Consider the following 14,616-nt stretch of genomic DNA (forward strand, 5'->3'; position numbering starts at 1 on the left):
CAGCCATTGTGGCTCAGTGATTGAGCCTTGACCTGTAAATCAGGTGGTCACTGTTTGATTCCTGGTCAGGGCTAATGCCCGGGTTGCAGGCTTGATCCCCAGTAGGGGGTGTGCAGCTGGCAGCTGATCAATGATTCTCTCTCATCATTGATGTTTCTCTCTCTCTTCCCCTCTCCCTTTCACTTTGAAATCAATAAAAATATATTTCTTAAAGTAAATTTTAAAAAGAGAGAGAGAGACCTTTGATTTGATAGGAAGTGGGTTTGTACTGGCTGATGCTGAGGAAGGATTAAGAAAGTGGTGTCACTTCTGGGTCAGATGCTGTCGAAAGGCAGGGGCAGCTCAGCCGCTGGGAGTCTCATCCCTCCTGAGCAGGTGGGAGAGATTGGGTCCGGCGAGGAGGTCTGTGCTAGGGCAGCAGTATTCGGAAGGAGCAGCCGGGAACCCGTTGCAGTGCCCTCAACAGCATGTGGGCTCTGCTGGCCTTTGCCAGCATCGTGTGTTCACTGAGGGACAGCGCCACCTGTCTGCTTCTAAATCGGGTGCAACTCATCCAGAGGCAGCCTTGAGGGCTGACTTTGTTTAACGGCAAATATTTTGATGTTTTTTGTGATGGGCTCTATGACGGGTTTACCACATATTCAGAGATCTTTCTGTTTTTCTGCAGAAATACTGCTGACACTGAAGGTAGCTGGTTGCTTCTTTCTTCAGCTGACTGGGCTCACTTGCTCACAACACTTCCTGGTCTGGGATGGAGAGCTGCGTCTATTTGTTTTGACCCCACCGGCCTGCCAGCCAGGTCTGCCCAGCGAGCTCAGCAGACGCGGGCCTGGCCCGGGGAGCGGCGGCTGCAAGAGGGGCTGTCTCTCTCTCTCTCTCTCTCTCTCTCTCTCTCTCTCTCTCTCTCTCTCTCTCTCTCTCTCTCCCCGGCCTGAAGCTTGTGTCCAGACAGTTGCTCAGTCTGTTCACTGCATTCACCTTAGTGCAACTTAGATCTCTCCTGCGAAGTAAATGTTGACAGGCAAAGTTCATACCCATGTCAGATTGAATGTATTTAAATGTACGTATTTAAGGGAAACAACCGTGCTCTTGTTCTGTTCCTGTTTGGTTCCAGACACTGGTTTCTGGCTTTGTTTTCCCTGGCTAATCAGTCATGTACAAAAGATTACGATTTCATCTGGGGGAAAGAAAGGGTTTTTTTTAAAAAAATCAAACTGCATTTGGGATAAAAGCAGGGCAGACACCATGGACAGCGCTGTATGGACAGAGACGCCCACAGAGTGAAGACCGCTATCTGCAGAAAGCGCTCAAGACCAAGTTGGGAAGAGTTTCCAGCTAATGAACCGATGAAAAGGAGCACGTGAGAGGGCTGTTCATGTAACAAGGACTTTTTCCTTTCTTTTATTTTTGTTAAAACCGAACAAGTTCATCTAAATCATTAATCAAGAAGAAATATTATTCATTTTCAAATTAAGTTCCCTTTCAATTGATCAGACAGCTTGGATTAGCATCTCCTCTTCCCCCCTGATCCTGACTCTTCCTTCCCCAGTCCCCACCCCCCACACACTTTCATTCATTTAACAAAACAATAAAAGCAACAGAAACCAGACAAGCCCCTTATTTCCTTAAATGTTTTGCCAGCCACTTAGCAATTGCTAACTTAAATTTCAGAAAAATGCATTTACTGGCAAGGAGAGGAGCAGAGTCAGCACGATCCCGATCCCACTGGCGACACCTGCTCCCAAAGCGTGTCTGTCCTGGTCCCCAGCGACACAGACCCACACACAGGACGTCCTGGCGTGTTTACGCTGAAGCAGCAGAGACACGCCAGGGTCACCTCCGCCATGTGTTTTTTATTTTGTTTTTTAGCAGTGCTAAGCCGAAGTTTTGTAAGGTACATAAAATTCCAATTTATATGTAAACAAGCAATAATTTAAGTTGAGAACGTGTTTTAATTGTATAATTTTTGTGAGGTATACATATTGTGGAATTAACTCAAAAATGAGGTACTTCAGTATTAAATTAGATATCTTCATAGCAATGTCTCCTAAAGGTGTTTTGTAAAGGATATCAATGCCTTGATTAGACCTAATTTGTAGACTTAAGACTTTTTATTTTCTAAACCTTGTGATTCTGCTCATAAATAATTTATCCAATCTATATGATATGCAGCCGCCGTAGGACCCAGTTCTTGATTTTTATATGTTTATATTCTTTCTTAATGAACCTTGGGAAGACCACCTGTGGTGAGCAGGCCACTTTCGTGGTTGTTTCTCTCACCCATGCGGGAAGGGGAATAATCTTTTATTAATTGGTGTCAGTTTCAGACAAATGCAATACCAAGAAACTGATTACCTTTTTTGAGCTATTTCTCCCCAACCCCTAAGACTTTCTTACCTAAATTTCAGAATGGTGTCTTTTTGATGTCTAAAAAGCAAAGCATTTTATATCTCACTAAGCCAGGCTTTTTAGGAACAGAGAGGTTTTTCCTTGAAATTTGATTGATTGTTTGTTTGTGGCCAGGTGGACAATGGACAAACTACCCCTATTTATATGTATATCTCTCCCTATATGTACAAGTGATGGACTATAGAGAGAGATATACCGGTAGCCCAAAGATAAACGGTAAGTAGACAGTCTGAAGGTGTTGCTCCATACTAAAGAAATTTTCTGGAAATTTGCATTTCGATACTTTTTTCCACTTGAGAGGGGTCTCACCACAGGGAGGTGGCCCAGAACAGCACTTCTCGGGGCCATCAGTCCACATGCCTCCTCACCAGGCTCTACTCTTCTCAACCAAACCCTGGGTTGCCCAACTGCGATGGATAAAACGAGCAGACGTTGGCCCAGAACTCCGTGACCGAATCCGTGTGCCAAGGCTTATGTCCTACACGATGTCATGTGACCAGTTTTAAGTTGCTTTTTAGAAACATATGACTTTAACTTCACACAGCACAAAGGAGAAATGGAGTTTAAGCTGGATTTGTTTTGTTTTGAGTTTTAAGTCCCCTTTCACTGTAACACGTCCAAAAATATTTTTAAAAAATCTGTGTATCTTTTACTGTTTACCCATCTGCCCACTGTGTTTTAATGTCAACCCCAAGTCAGATAAATCTGTAAACCAGTGAAGCTGGTCATTTCGAATAATTCATGGCTGTTTTGAAGGAAAAGAGGTTTTAAATTCTCTTATGGCTCAGATCAGGGAATGAATGGGTTTTGCTTTACATCTAATTAAGAGAAGAAAAGTAAGTGAAGGAATCCTCTGATCATATTGATCACTGTGGAAGCAAAAGCCAAATTGACCCCCTTCGTTATCAGTATTTCTCATGCTGTACACAGTAAATTTGTTAGACTGAGTCCTTGGTTTTTGTTTAATAGGACAAAGAATCAGTGTTTTACTTTTATTACTAAATGTGAAAAACAAATAATGTGAAAAGTATACATACATTCACTTGGTTGTAAGACTCATTTAAATGTTCATGTAATGTGGTGAGTTGGAAAGTGAAGTGAGCTCTTTGACTACAATGAATTCGTTTGACTCAAAGATTAAAATGTCCCTTCCCACGTGTATCTCCTATGGCCTGTAATAATTGAAAGCAATGTTTTTGCAGTTTATATAATGCAATTTTTAATCTGTGTTTAAAAATGGAGTTCATATGGGCTGACCACATGAAATGGGTGGCCCACATCCACTGTAGAACCCAAAGATACACAATCAATTTTGAAATGCAACTTAAGCCATTAATTGTTGGTGTGAATTTAAAATTTTCTAGTATTTGTATGGTAGTGTGCTGCCTAAGAGCAAAGCATTCTCTGCACAAAAGAAAATTACTGTAGTGGCTTCAATTTTAATTAGAATTTTCTCCCTGGTGTTTCTTTATAGACTAAAACAAAATCTTTTAAGTTTCTTACTACAGGTAAAAGCTATGTGCAAGAACCTCAAAATGCTAAAATCTAGCATAATGCCTTAGATCTGTTTTTAAGTCTTGTATATTCCTACATAGCTGTCCGATGTATTATATTTGTATAGTGAATTGTGTACAATTTTTTGAATAAGTACATCATCACTCAACCTTTATGTTGTTGGTGATGATGATACATTTCTGCAAACATTTAACTGTCTTTTTTTCCCTTTGTCATTTGTGGGTTTTATTTGTACAGTTCCTCATGAAGTTGCATCTGAGATGTGTGTATATGAAAAGATTATACAAGGGTAAAATTAAGCAATATATTAACTATGGTTCTTCAGGAGAAAGCTTACAGTGTTTCAGGTTGTGGTTTATTTTCCAAATGGAGTTGACTCTGAACATCACCTTGTTCACCTGCATCGATGTTTGTATTTCTCGTGTGAGCAGTTTATGCAAAGGTAGATATATTCAGAGAAATTTTAAATACATTTATGCAAGTTAATATTGCTTTGCTGATGCTCTTTGCTTATTTGATGTTAAATAATGCTATTGTAAATAAAGAATTCTGTTGTTATTGCATCATTTAATAAATTTTAATGCCTTCGGGTTTTACATGGCTTTGGAGAGTGTAATGTGTTTATATTGTACCTTCATTCATAAATGCATTTAAATTTAAAATACCTGACTTGCAATTTAATAATGTCTTACATTTATGCAGGAGTGGACACTGTGTTCAGCATGTTAACATTTGATTCTCTCAGCAACCCATTTTATAGATTTTTCATTTGAAGCCAAGAAGGGTGGTTTTTTAAAATATATTTTTATTGATTTCAGAGAGGGAGAGAGAGATAGAAACATCAGTGATGAGAGAGAATCATCGATCAGCGGCCTCCTGCACTCCCCACACTGGGGGTTGAGCCCGCAACCCGAGCACGTGCCCTGACCAGGAATCAAACCCATGACCTTCTGGTTCACGGGCCCACACTCAACCACTGAGCCACACTGGCCGGGTAATGATAGTTTTAATGGATTGGTTTGTTTGATAGTTGATAAACAATGTAGGTACAATACCTAAAACCCAGGTATACCAAAAGCAAAATGAGTGATTAGAAAACTGTCAATACTGTTGACTACATTAACAAGTTGAAGGAAAAGATGCCATTTGATAACTTTCCATAGAATAAATTTTACCCATTTATGAGGAAATCTCAAGGAAAAATGAAACTTCTAGGAAAAGTAAATGTTCTAAAGTTATTTGAGTTTTCAGATAAGATGCAATCCCACTGTGATAACATTTTACTTAACAGTGAAATACTAAAAGTATTAACTAGAAAAAAACAAGGAAGCCCACTACCAATGCTGAGAACTGGGGTATTATCACCTGAAGAGGAGAGGGGAGACATTCAGCCAGTTTGACCATCTTTAAGGAAAATCCACATGATCAACTGACTAGCTCTTGGAATGAATCAAAGCTCAGTGAGATGGATAGAACATTCAAAAAACCAATAACTGTCCCCCAAAAAACCATTTTTTAAATCCCCACTTACAATAACAACATAATACAATACTTATAAAATAGGATTGTACCGAACACAAAGTATGAAAGATCTTTGTGTAGGAAACTATAGTTTTACCAAAAGACATAGAAAACCTGAGGGGAAAAAAATGGACATAGGCCAGGAACCTAGAAAAGAAAAACCTAATATTATAAAACCATCAACTCCTCCCAAAGCAATCCAAAAAGTAAAATGGATTTGCAAGATATGATGTACAATAATAGAAATTGTGGTCTGGCCAGCATGGCTCAGTGGTTGAGTGTGGACTTACGAACTAGGAGGTCACGGTTTGGTTCCAGGTCAAGGGCACATACCCGGATTGCAGGCTCAATCCCCAGTGTGGGGCATGCAGGAGGCAGCTGATCAGTGATTCTCATTGATGTTTTTATCTCCCTCTCTCTTCCTCTCTGAAATCAATAAAAAATATATTTTAAAAAAAATTGTAAAAGGGGAAAAAGATGTGGGAGGGACTTTTATTGATCAGTAATGTAAAATATTTATACAGAAATGGATAAATACATCAGAAGAACAGAATAGAACCAGAGACAGAATGCCATCTGTAGGTAAATTTAGCATATGGTGAGAGATGGCATTTCTAATCTTTTTTAAATGGCATTGAGACAATTGGCCACATTTGGAGAAGATACCATTTTAACTTCCTGTCTCTCAAGACTAACAACTTCCAAATGCATCAGGGTTATCAACAATGAAATGTAAAAATAGAAGAATATGCTTACATCATTGGAAAATTGAACATTCTTTAAAAGACAAGTTATTAAGAAAAGGATAAATTTATAAAAATTTAATGTTCTACCAACAAAGTGAAATCAAAAAACAGCAATGTTTTGAGGATCCTTTGAAATGTCCCTGTATTATTCCACTTTTTGCATATTTAAACTTTTTTTTTCTTTCCTAGCTTATGCTTTTATTTTGGTGGCTTTTTTTTTCTTTTCTAACTTCTTGACAATTATATGAATAGTTCATCAATTTTCAAGCTTTATTTTCTAATACATGTATTTCAAGGTTATAAATTTTTTCGTTTACTACTTTTAGCAACATCCCAATCAAGTAAAATCTCCAGTGATGGCTCTGGGTTTTCTTCTTAGTTCAGCGGTTCTCAACCTGTGGATCATGACCCCTTTCGGGGTCGAATGACCCTTTCACAGGGGTCGCCTAAGACCATCGGAAAACATATATAATTACATATTGTTTTTGTGATTAATCACTATGCTTTAATTATGTTCAATTTGTAACTGAAAATACATCCTGCATATCAGATATTTACATTATGATTCATAACAGTAGCAAAATTACAGTTATGAAGTAGCAACGAAAATAATTTTATGGTTGGGGGTCACCACAACATGAGGAACTGTATTAAAGGGTCGCGGCATTAGGAAGGTTGAGAACCACTGTCTTAGTTCCATCGATTTTTGCTTATGGTATTCACAAGTGCTGTTACTAGGAACATATACATTTATCCAGATGAACTGAACCTTTTATTATATACTGCCCCATTTTACCTCTGGTAATCCTCTTTTTATATCTTTATTCATCCTTTTACTTGTCAACCTTAGAAGCAGCATGTGAGTAGTTCCTTACAAATTTTTTTATCTAGTAAGAGAAAAGTGTTACGATCTTCAACGATGGTTGTATATTTGTCTCGTCTTTATATCATCTTTGCTTTTGCATTCTGTAACTTTATTAGGGACATAAATATATATATATATATATATATATAGCAGTTATAAGTCCTTTTGATGAACTACGCTTTACTCATTTGATCAGAGATCAGAAACAGGCGGCATGAAGTGTAAGAACCTTGGGGGAAGAGCCTGGCTAGTGCGCTTCAGTTGGTTGGGTGACTTCCCATACATGGAATGTGCTAGTTCGATTTCCAGTCAGGGCACATGCTCAGATTTCAGGCTCGATCCCTGGTAGGGGGCATGTGGAAGGCAGCTGATCAATGTTTTGCTCTCACATCAATGTTTCTCTCTCACTTCCTGTCTCTCTAAAAATCAATTAAAAGTTCTATTTAAAAAAATAACAATCTGGAGGGAAGGATGCTTCAGTAGAAGGAATAGCAAATGCAAAGGCTGTGAAGCAGACCAGCTTTGGTGCCTGAAGGACAGTGTGGCTGGAGATGACAGGGCGAGCGGAGGGACCGAGAAGTAGGCAAGGGCCAGACCACGTAAGATCTTGCAGCCAAGGCAAGGGATTTGGAGACAAACAAAAGTAGGTTCTTGAAGGGAACAGAATGGAGACAACTGGGAAGATTTACTGCTTTTACTTGGGATTATAAACAAGGTTTGTGCCCTAGCTGGCTTGGCTCAGTGGATAGAGCGTCAGCCTGTGGACTGAAGGGTCCCAGGTTCGATTCTGGCCGAGGGTACATGCCTGGGTTGCTGGCTCATTCCCCAGTAGGGGGTGTGCAGGAGGCAGCCAATCAATGATTCTCTCTCATCATTGATGTTTCTCTCTCTCCTTCTCCCTTCCTCTCTGAAATCAATAAAGAAATATATTTTTGCCCTGACTGGTTTGGCTCAGTGGATAGAGTGTCGGCCTGCGGACTGAAAGGTCCCAGGTTCGATTCTGGCCAAGGGCATGTACCTTGGTTGCTGGCACATCCCTAGTAGGGGGTGTGCAAGAGGCAGCTGATCCATGTTTCTCTCTCATCGATGTTCCTAACTCTCTATCCCTCTGTCTTCCTCTCTCTGAAAAATCAATAAAATATATTTTTTTAAAAAAGAAATATATTTTTTTTAAAAACAAACAAAAAAAAAAAACAAGGTTTGTGTCACCCTAAAATGTTTATGTTAAAACCTAATCTGGCCCTAGCCGGTTTGGCTCAGTGGATAGAGCGTCAGCCTGTGGACTGAAGGGCCCCGGGTTCAATTTCCAGTCAGGGCACATGCCCAGGTTGTGTGTTCCACCCCAGTAGAGGGCATGCAGAAGGCAGCCAATCAATGATTCTCTCTCATCATTGATGTTTCTATCTCCCTCTCCCCTCCTCTCTAAAATAAAAAATACATTTTTTAAAAACACCTAATCTGCAATGTGATGCTACTTGGAGGTGAGCATTTGGGGGTGATTAGGTCCTGAGTAGAGCCCTCGTGAATAGGATTGATGCCCTTATAACAGAGACCCAGAGAGCTCCTTTGCCCCTCCCACCATGTGAGGATGCAGGGGAAGACGGCCAGCTGTGAATTAGGAAGTGCATTCTTACCAGACATCAAATCTGCTGCTTCTTGACCTTGGACTGCCCAGCCTCCGACACTGAGAAATACATATTGTTTTTAGACACCCAGGCTATGGTATTCGGTTATAGCAGCCGGAACAGACTAGGACACCTAACTTCATTAGGGAACCATAAGATGAGTCACAAATGGCAATAGGCTGACCATATTTCTCACACACACACACACCAAAAACAACAAAAACCCTCTGGAACAGTTTCTAACAGGCTTGAACAAATAACTGAACAAACTTTTATCCACAGTTTCTTCCCAAAGATTGACAAACACTCATGCAAACAGCACCACTAAAGTAATAAGAGGGAAGAATGGACGAGAGGAGTTCAGCACGCCCTTGGTTTAAACATAATAGTGAAATATTATAATAAAAGGGAACTTCAAGTTTAAAAACAAGGCAACCAAGGCTAGATTTGCAAGAGTAAAAGTCCTGGACTTATTTGCCAGATGGGTTTTATGTTGGTTATTGACCTAGTTCCTCTCGGCCCCGAATTCACTCCTTTTGAGCGCTTTATGAAAAAAGGAGTCCGAGTCCTTTAAGGAAGTTGCCAGCTGGCGTTGCAGCTGTGTCAGTAGAGGGCGCTAGAGAGACGTTACAGGAGGCAGGAGTTTCGCTTCCTGGTCCTGGTGTCATCTCAGCTGGATCCTGCAGGGGGCGAGGCTGAGCCAGGGCCCTGCGGCCGCCCTGCACAGCAGCCAGCAACCCTCAGCAGCTCCGCAGGTGACTCCGTGGCCGAGTGCCTCCAGGGGGACGTCGCTGGGAGCAGCTTTCCCCAGCGCGAGAGGGCTGCCTTCTGGCCAGTCCCCGCAGTGTGGCACCGCAGCAACCTGCCTGCCATTCAGTGGTCACAGCTGAGCCTTCAACAAGGTCTGCATCTCAGCCCGTGGGGTGTGGGGTGGCTAATAGATACATTTTTATGTAAATTTTTCCAATGTTCTTTGGAGTTCTCTTTACTTTTCACTACCCAGTCCCTGGCCACTGCAACCCCCTGCTATAGATAATAATTCTTTATATTAAGCTTTCCCTGCGCAAATGACTATGGTTTCTCTCTCCTGGTCAGGCGCAGACTGATGGAGAATTTTAAGCAAAGCTGGCTCCCTAGTGTGGCTGCTGTACTGGAAGCGGGGAAACCCTGCTCTTTGAAAGTAAAAATCGTGTACCTGGGAGTAATCTATTGTTCAAGTTAAAATTATTGAAACTCCAACACTAGTGAAAACCAGAGACATGGTTTACAAGTTCCAGTTTTCTTATGTACTTTCTCTAAGCAATCAAAAGGTCTTGAATTCTCCCAAAGCAGGAACTAAGTCCAAATTAAGAGGATGTGTCCAATAGTAAGTAGATCTAGAAACAGTATTAGAGGTAAACTAGAAGCAAGAAGAGAACTAACCATATTCAGAACTGCAGACATTGTGTACATTTTCTCATCAAAATTGATTTTTTTTAATTTTTTAAAATATATTTTTATTGATCTCAGAGAGGAAGGAAGAGGGAGAGAGAGATAGAAACATCCATGATGGGAGAGAATCATGAATCAGCTGCCTCCTGCAAGCCCCCTACTGGGGATGGAGCCCGAAACCTGGGCATGTGTCCTTGACCAGAATTGAACATGGGACCTTTCAGTTCGCAGGCCAACGCTCTATTCACTGAGCCAAACCGGCTAGGGTGATTTTTTTAAATTTTTAATTGATTTCAGAGAGGAAGGGAGAGGAAGAGAGATAGAAACATCAATGATGAGAGAGAATCACAGATCAACATGCACCCAGACTGGGAATTGAACCATGAAGTCCTGGTTCATAGGTCGACGCTCAACCACTGAACCACGCTGGCCAGGCCAGAAATGGATATTTTTAAGAAGAAAAAACAATGTTCAAGCACTGAGGAAAGAGAACAGGTAAGTAGTAGGAAATAAGACAAGAAAATCAATGATTCATAAATTGTGAAAACAGATATTTCCTTTTCCTTACTTTCCTTATAGAAAAGGTTGCAAAATTTTTAAATGACATTGTTTTAATATGTATCTTTATTGTTAAAAGTATTACTGATGTCCTCCTTTTTATAAAATATGTTTTTATTGATTTCAGAGAGAGGGAGAAGGGGAGAGAGAAACATTAATGATGAGAGAGAATCATTGATAGGCTGCCTCCCTCAGGCCCCCAACTGGGAATCAAACCCGAAGCCCGGGTTTGTCCCCTGACCAGGAATTGAACAATGAGCTCCTGGTTCATAGGTCCACACTCAACCACTGAGCCACATCACTGGGCACAGATGTCCCATTTTTCCCCCATTAACCCTCTCTAGCCCACATCTGCCTCCTGCCCCAGGCCTTCACCAAACTATTGTCTGTGTCCATGGGTTATGCATATATACATATAAATTCTTTGGTTAATCTCTTGCCACCCACCCAACATCCTCCACTCCCACCCCCACCTTCCCTCTGAGATTCCACAGTCTGTTCCATGCTTCTATATCTCCAGATCTGTTTTGTTCATCAGTCTATTTTGTTCTTTAGATTCCACATAGGAGTGAGATCATGTAATACTTGTCTTTCTCTGACTGGCTTATTTTACTTAGCACAATACTTTCCAGGTCCCTCCATGCTGTCTCAAAGGGTAAGACACCCTTCTTTTTTTACTGCTGCATAGTATTCCATGGTGTAAATGTACCACAGCTTTTTTATCCACTCATCTACTGATGGGCACTTGGTCTGTTTCCATATCTTAGCTATTGCAAATTGTGCTGCTGTGAACAGAGGGTGCATATATTCTTTTTGATTGGTGTTCTGGGTTTCTTAGGATCTATTCCTAGAAGTGGGATCACTGAGTCAAATGGTAGTTCCATGTTTACATTTTTGAGGAAACTCCGTACTGTTCTTCACAGTGGCTGTGCACAATCTGCATTCCCACCAGCAGTGCACGAGGGTTCCCTTTTCTCCACATCCTCGCCAGCACTTGTCATTTGTTGATTTGTTCATGGTAGACTTTCTGACAGGTGTGAGGTGATACTGCATTGTCATTTTAATTTGCATATCTCAGATGATTAGTGACTTTGAGCATGTTTTCATATGTCTCTTGGCCATTTGTATGTCCACTTTGGAGAAGTGTCTATTTAGGTCATTTGCCCATTTTTTATTGGATTGTTTGTCTTCCTTTCGTTTAGTTGTATGAGTTCCTTATATATTTTGGATGTAACCCTTTAGCAGATGTATCGTTGCCAAATATGTTCTCCCTGACAGTGGCTCCCTTTTCATTTTTTAAAATGGTTTCTTTTGCTATGCAGAGGTTTTTATTTTTATGTAGTCCCATTTATTTTCTTCTTAGTATTTTTTGCTCTAGATGTATCTGCAAACATATTGCTACGAGAGATATCTGAGATTATGCTGTCTATGGTTTCTTCTAGGATTTTTATGGTTTCATAACTTACATTTAACTCTTTATCTATTTTGAGTTTATTCTTGTATATGGTGTAAGTTGGTGATCCCGTTTCTTTTTCTTTCTTTCTTTCTTTTTTTTTTTTTTGGCATGTATCTGTCCAATTTTCCCAACACCATTTATTGAAGAGACTCCATTGTATGCTCTTGCCTCCTTTGTCAAATATTAATCAACGCCAAGATTTTGGGTTCGATCCATGGTCAAGACACATACAAGAAGCAACCAGTGAGCCTAGGCTGGGTGGCTCAGTTGGTTGGATCATTGTCCCATACACCAAAAGGCTAAGGGTTAAATTCCTGGTCAGGGAATATACCTAGGTCTTGGGTCGGGGCATGTGTAGGAGGCAACTGATCAATATTTCTCTCTCACATCCCTTTGGCTCTTTAAAATTAATACATATTTACTTGGGTGAGGATTTTAAAAGCATCCAATGAATGCATCAATAAGTAGAACAATAAATCAGTTTCTCTCTCTCCCTCCTTCCCTCCTTTCTCATTCTCTCATCAATTAAAAAAAAATCATTCCTCCCAATATGCTGCTTTCCTTTTAAAAAAACTTTTCATGATCCAAGAGCAAAGGCTCCAACAGTACACTAACCAATGCATTCTGTGTGGTTCCATTATTGAACAGGCAATTCACCTGTGGAGAAGGGAAACGCGGGACAGGGGGTGGTTAGCTATAGGGATTACCTGAGAAGGGGCTTGGAGGACTTTCTGGGGTAATATGTCCTCTATTTTGATAGAGAATGGGGATACACTGATTTATGCAACTGTCAATACTCATTGAATAATTAAGATATATGCATTTCGCCCAGCCAGCATGGCTCAGTGGTTGAGGGTCGACCTATGAACCAGGAGATCATGGTTCGATTCCCAGTCAGGGCACATGCCCAGGTTTCCGGCTCGATCCCCAGTGGGGGGTGTGCATGAGCAACTGATCCATGTTTCTCTCTCACATCAATGTTTCTATCTCTCTCCTCCTTTCCCCTCTCTCTAAAAATCAATAAAAATATATGTTTTTAAAAGAACCGTAAACAAACATTGAACTTGAGTTAATGAAGTGAATGCTGAAATTATTTAGGGAAGTATACTGACGGCTACAGTGGCTTCCTTTTCCCTTCAGAGACTTTCTACTCCTTCAGTAAAGATTTGCAAGTAAGGATATAAAGATGCTTACATCTTCACACTGTCCTTTGCCAGACCTGGCCACTGCTGATTCTCCAACCTTTCAGGCTGTCTCCTCCACACTAGGCATCCTCTGTTGTGACTCAGCCAGGCTGTCCAAACTGCAGGGCCTTGGCACCAAATTTCTTTGGACCTGGAATACCACTTGCTCTCATCACCTAGTTATTATTTTTTTTTTTTTTTCAGAGAGAGGAAGGGAGAGGGAGAGAGGGATAGAAACATCAATGATGAGAAACTGAGAAACATTGATTGACTGCCTCCTGCACACTCCCCCCAGGGGATCAAGCCTGCAACCCGGGCATGTGCCCTGACTAGGAATCAAACCGTGACCTCCTGGTTCATGAGTTGATGCTCAACCACTGAGCCACACTGTCCAGGCTCACCTAGTTGATTTTATAGACATCTTTCAGATCCTCTAGGACAGGGGAACCTCCCTGTCCTCCCATCCTAGATCAGGACATGCTTGCTCCTCTTCCCTTTCATTGTCCCCACCACAGTTCATAGTCACACATTCATCAAGTAGTCCCACGAATATTTGTCTTCCTCGTAACACTGTTATGGGGACCAGGGCTGGACAGGGCTGCTTTGCTCACAGTTGTATTCCTTCTGTCTGGCTTGGTGCCCAGCACATCCATAGCTTAGGTGCTCAGGAAGTTTGTTGGGCAAATGACTGAAAGGCATATTAGAATAAGATCCCACTTCTCACGTGAAAGATGGGCAGCTTTAAAGGATTGGCCATATTCAGTATTAGGTGAGGACATGAAGAAACAGGGCACTTGCGCTCCTGGGTGGTGGAGGTATGCATTGGTATGGTTTGGACTACTTATCTAAATGTTCAATGTTGCCCTAGCTCAGCGGTTCTCAACCTGTGGGTCGCGACCCCTTTGGGGGTCGAACTACCCTTTCACAGGGGTCGCCTAAGACCATCGGAAAACACATATATAATTACATATTGTTTTTGTGATTAATCACTATGCTTTAATTATGTTCAATTTGTAACAATGAAATTGGGGGCCACCACAACACGAGGAACTGTATTAAAGTGTCGAGGCATTAGGAAGGTTGAGAACCACTGTCCTAGCTGGTTTGGCTCAGTGGATAGAGTGTCTGCCTACGGACTAAAGGGTCCTAGGTTTGATTTCGGTCAAGGACACATGCCTGAGTTGTGGGCTTGATCCCCAGTGCAGGAGGCAGCCAATGATGTTTCTATCTCCCTTCGTCTCTGAAATCAATAAAAATATTTTAAAAATAAATGTTCAATGTTGATACCTGTTGATCCAGCAATTTC

General features: G+C 41.1%; 1 protein-coding gene across 6 annotated transcripts in view; it reads left to right on the top strand.

Moving 5' to 3' along the window:
* The window catches only part of NCOA2 (nuclear receptor coactivator 2), a 268,578-nt gene extending 264,052 nt beyond the window's left edge, over positions 1-4,526 (top strand). For all 6 annotated transcript variants that reach the window (XM_070392625.1, XM_070392631.1, XM_070392628.1 and 3 more), the window contains one exon: positions 668-4,526. In XM_070392625.1, coding sequence (XP_070248726.1) covers positions 668-679 — 12 coding nt within the window. In that variant the 3' untranslated portion in view covers positions 680-4,526. The remainder of the gene's footprint in view (positions 1-667) is intronic.
* Positions 4,527-14,616: the final 10,090 nt, after the last annotated feature.

This window comes from Myotis yumanensis, unplaced genomic scaffold (genome assembly GCF_028538775.1).
Source record: "Myotis yumanensis isolate MYYU_CA2020_CCGP unplaced genomic scaffold, mMyoYum1.0.hap1 SCAF_15, whole genome shotgun sequence".
NCBI classification, from domain to species: Eukaryota; Metazoa; Chordata; class Mammalia; order Chiroptera; family Vespertilionidae; genus Myotis; species Myotis yumanensis.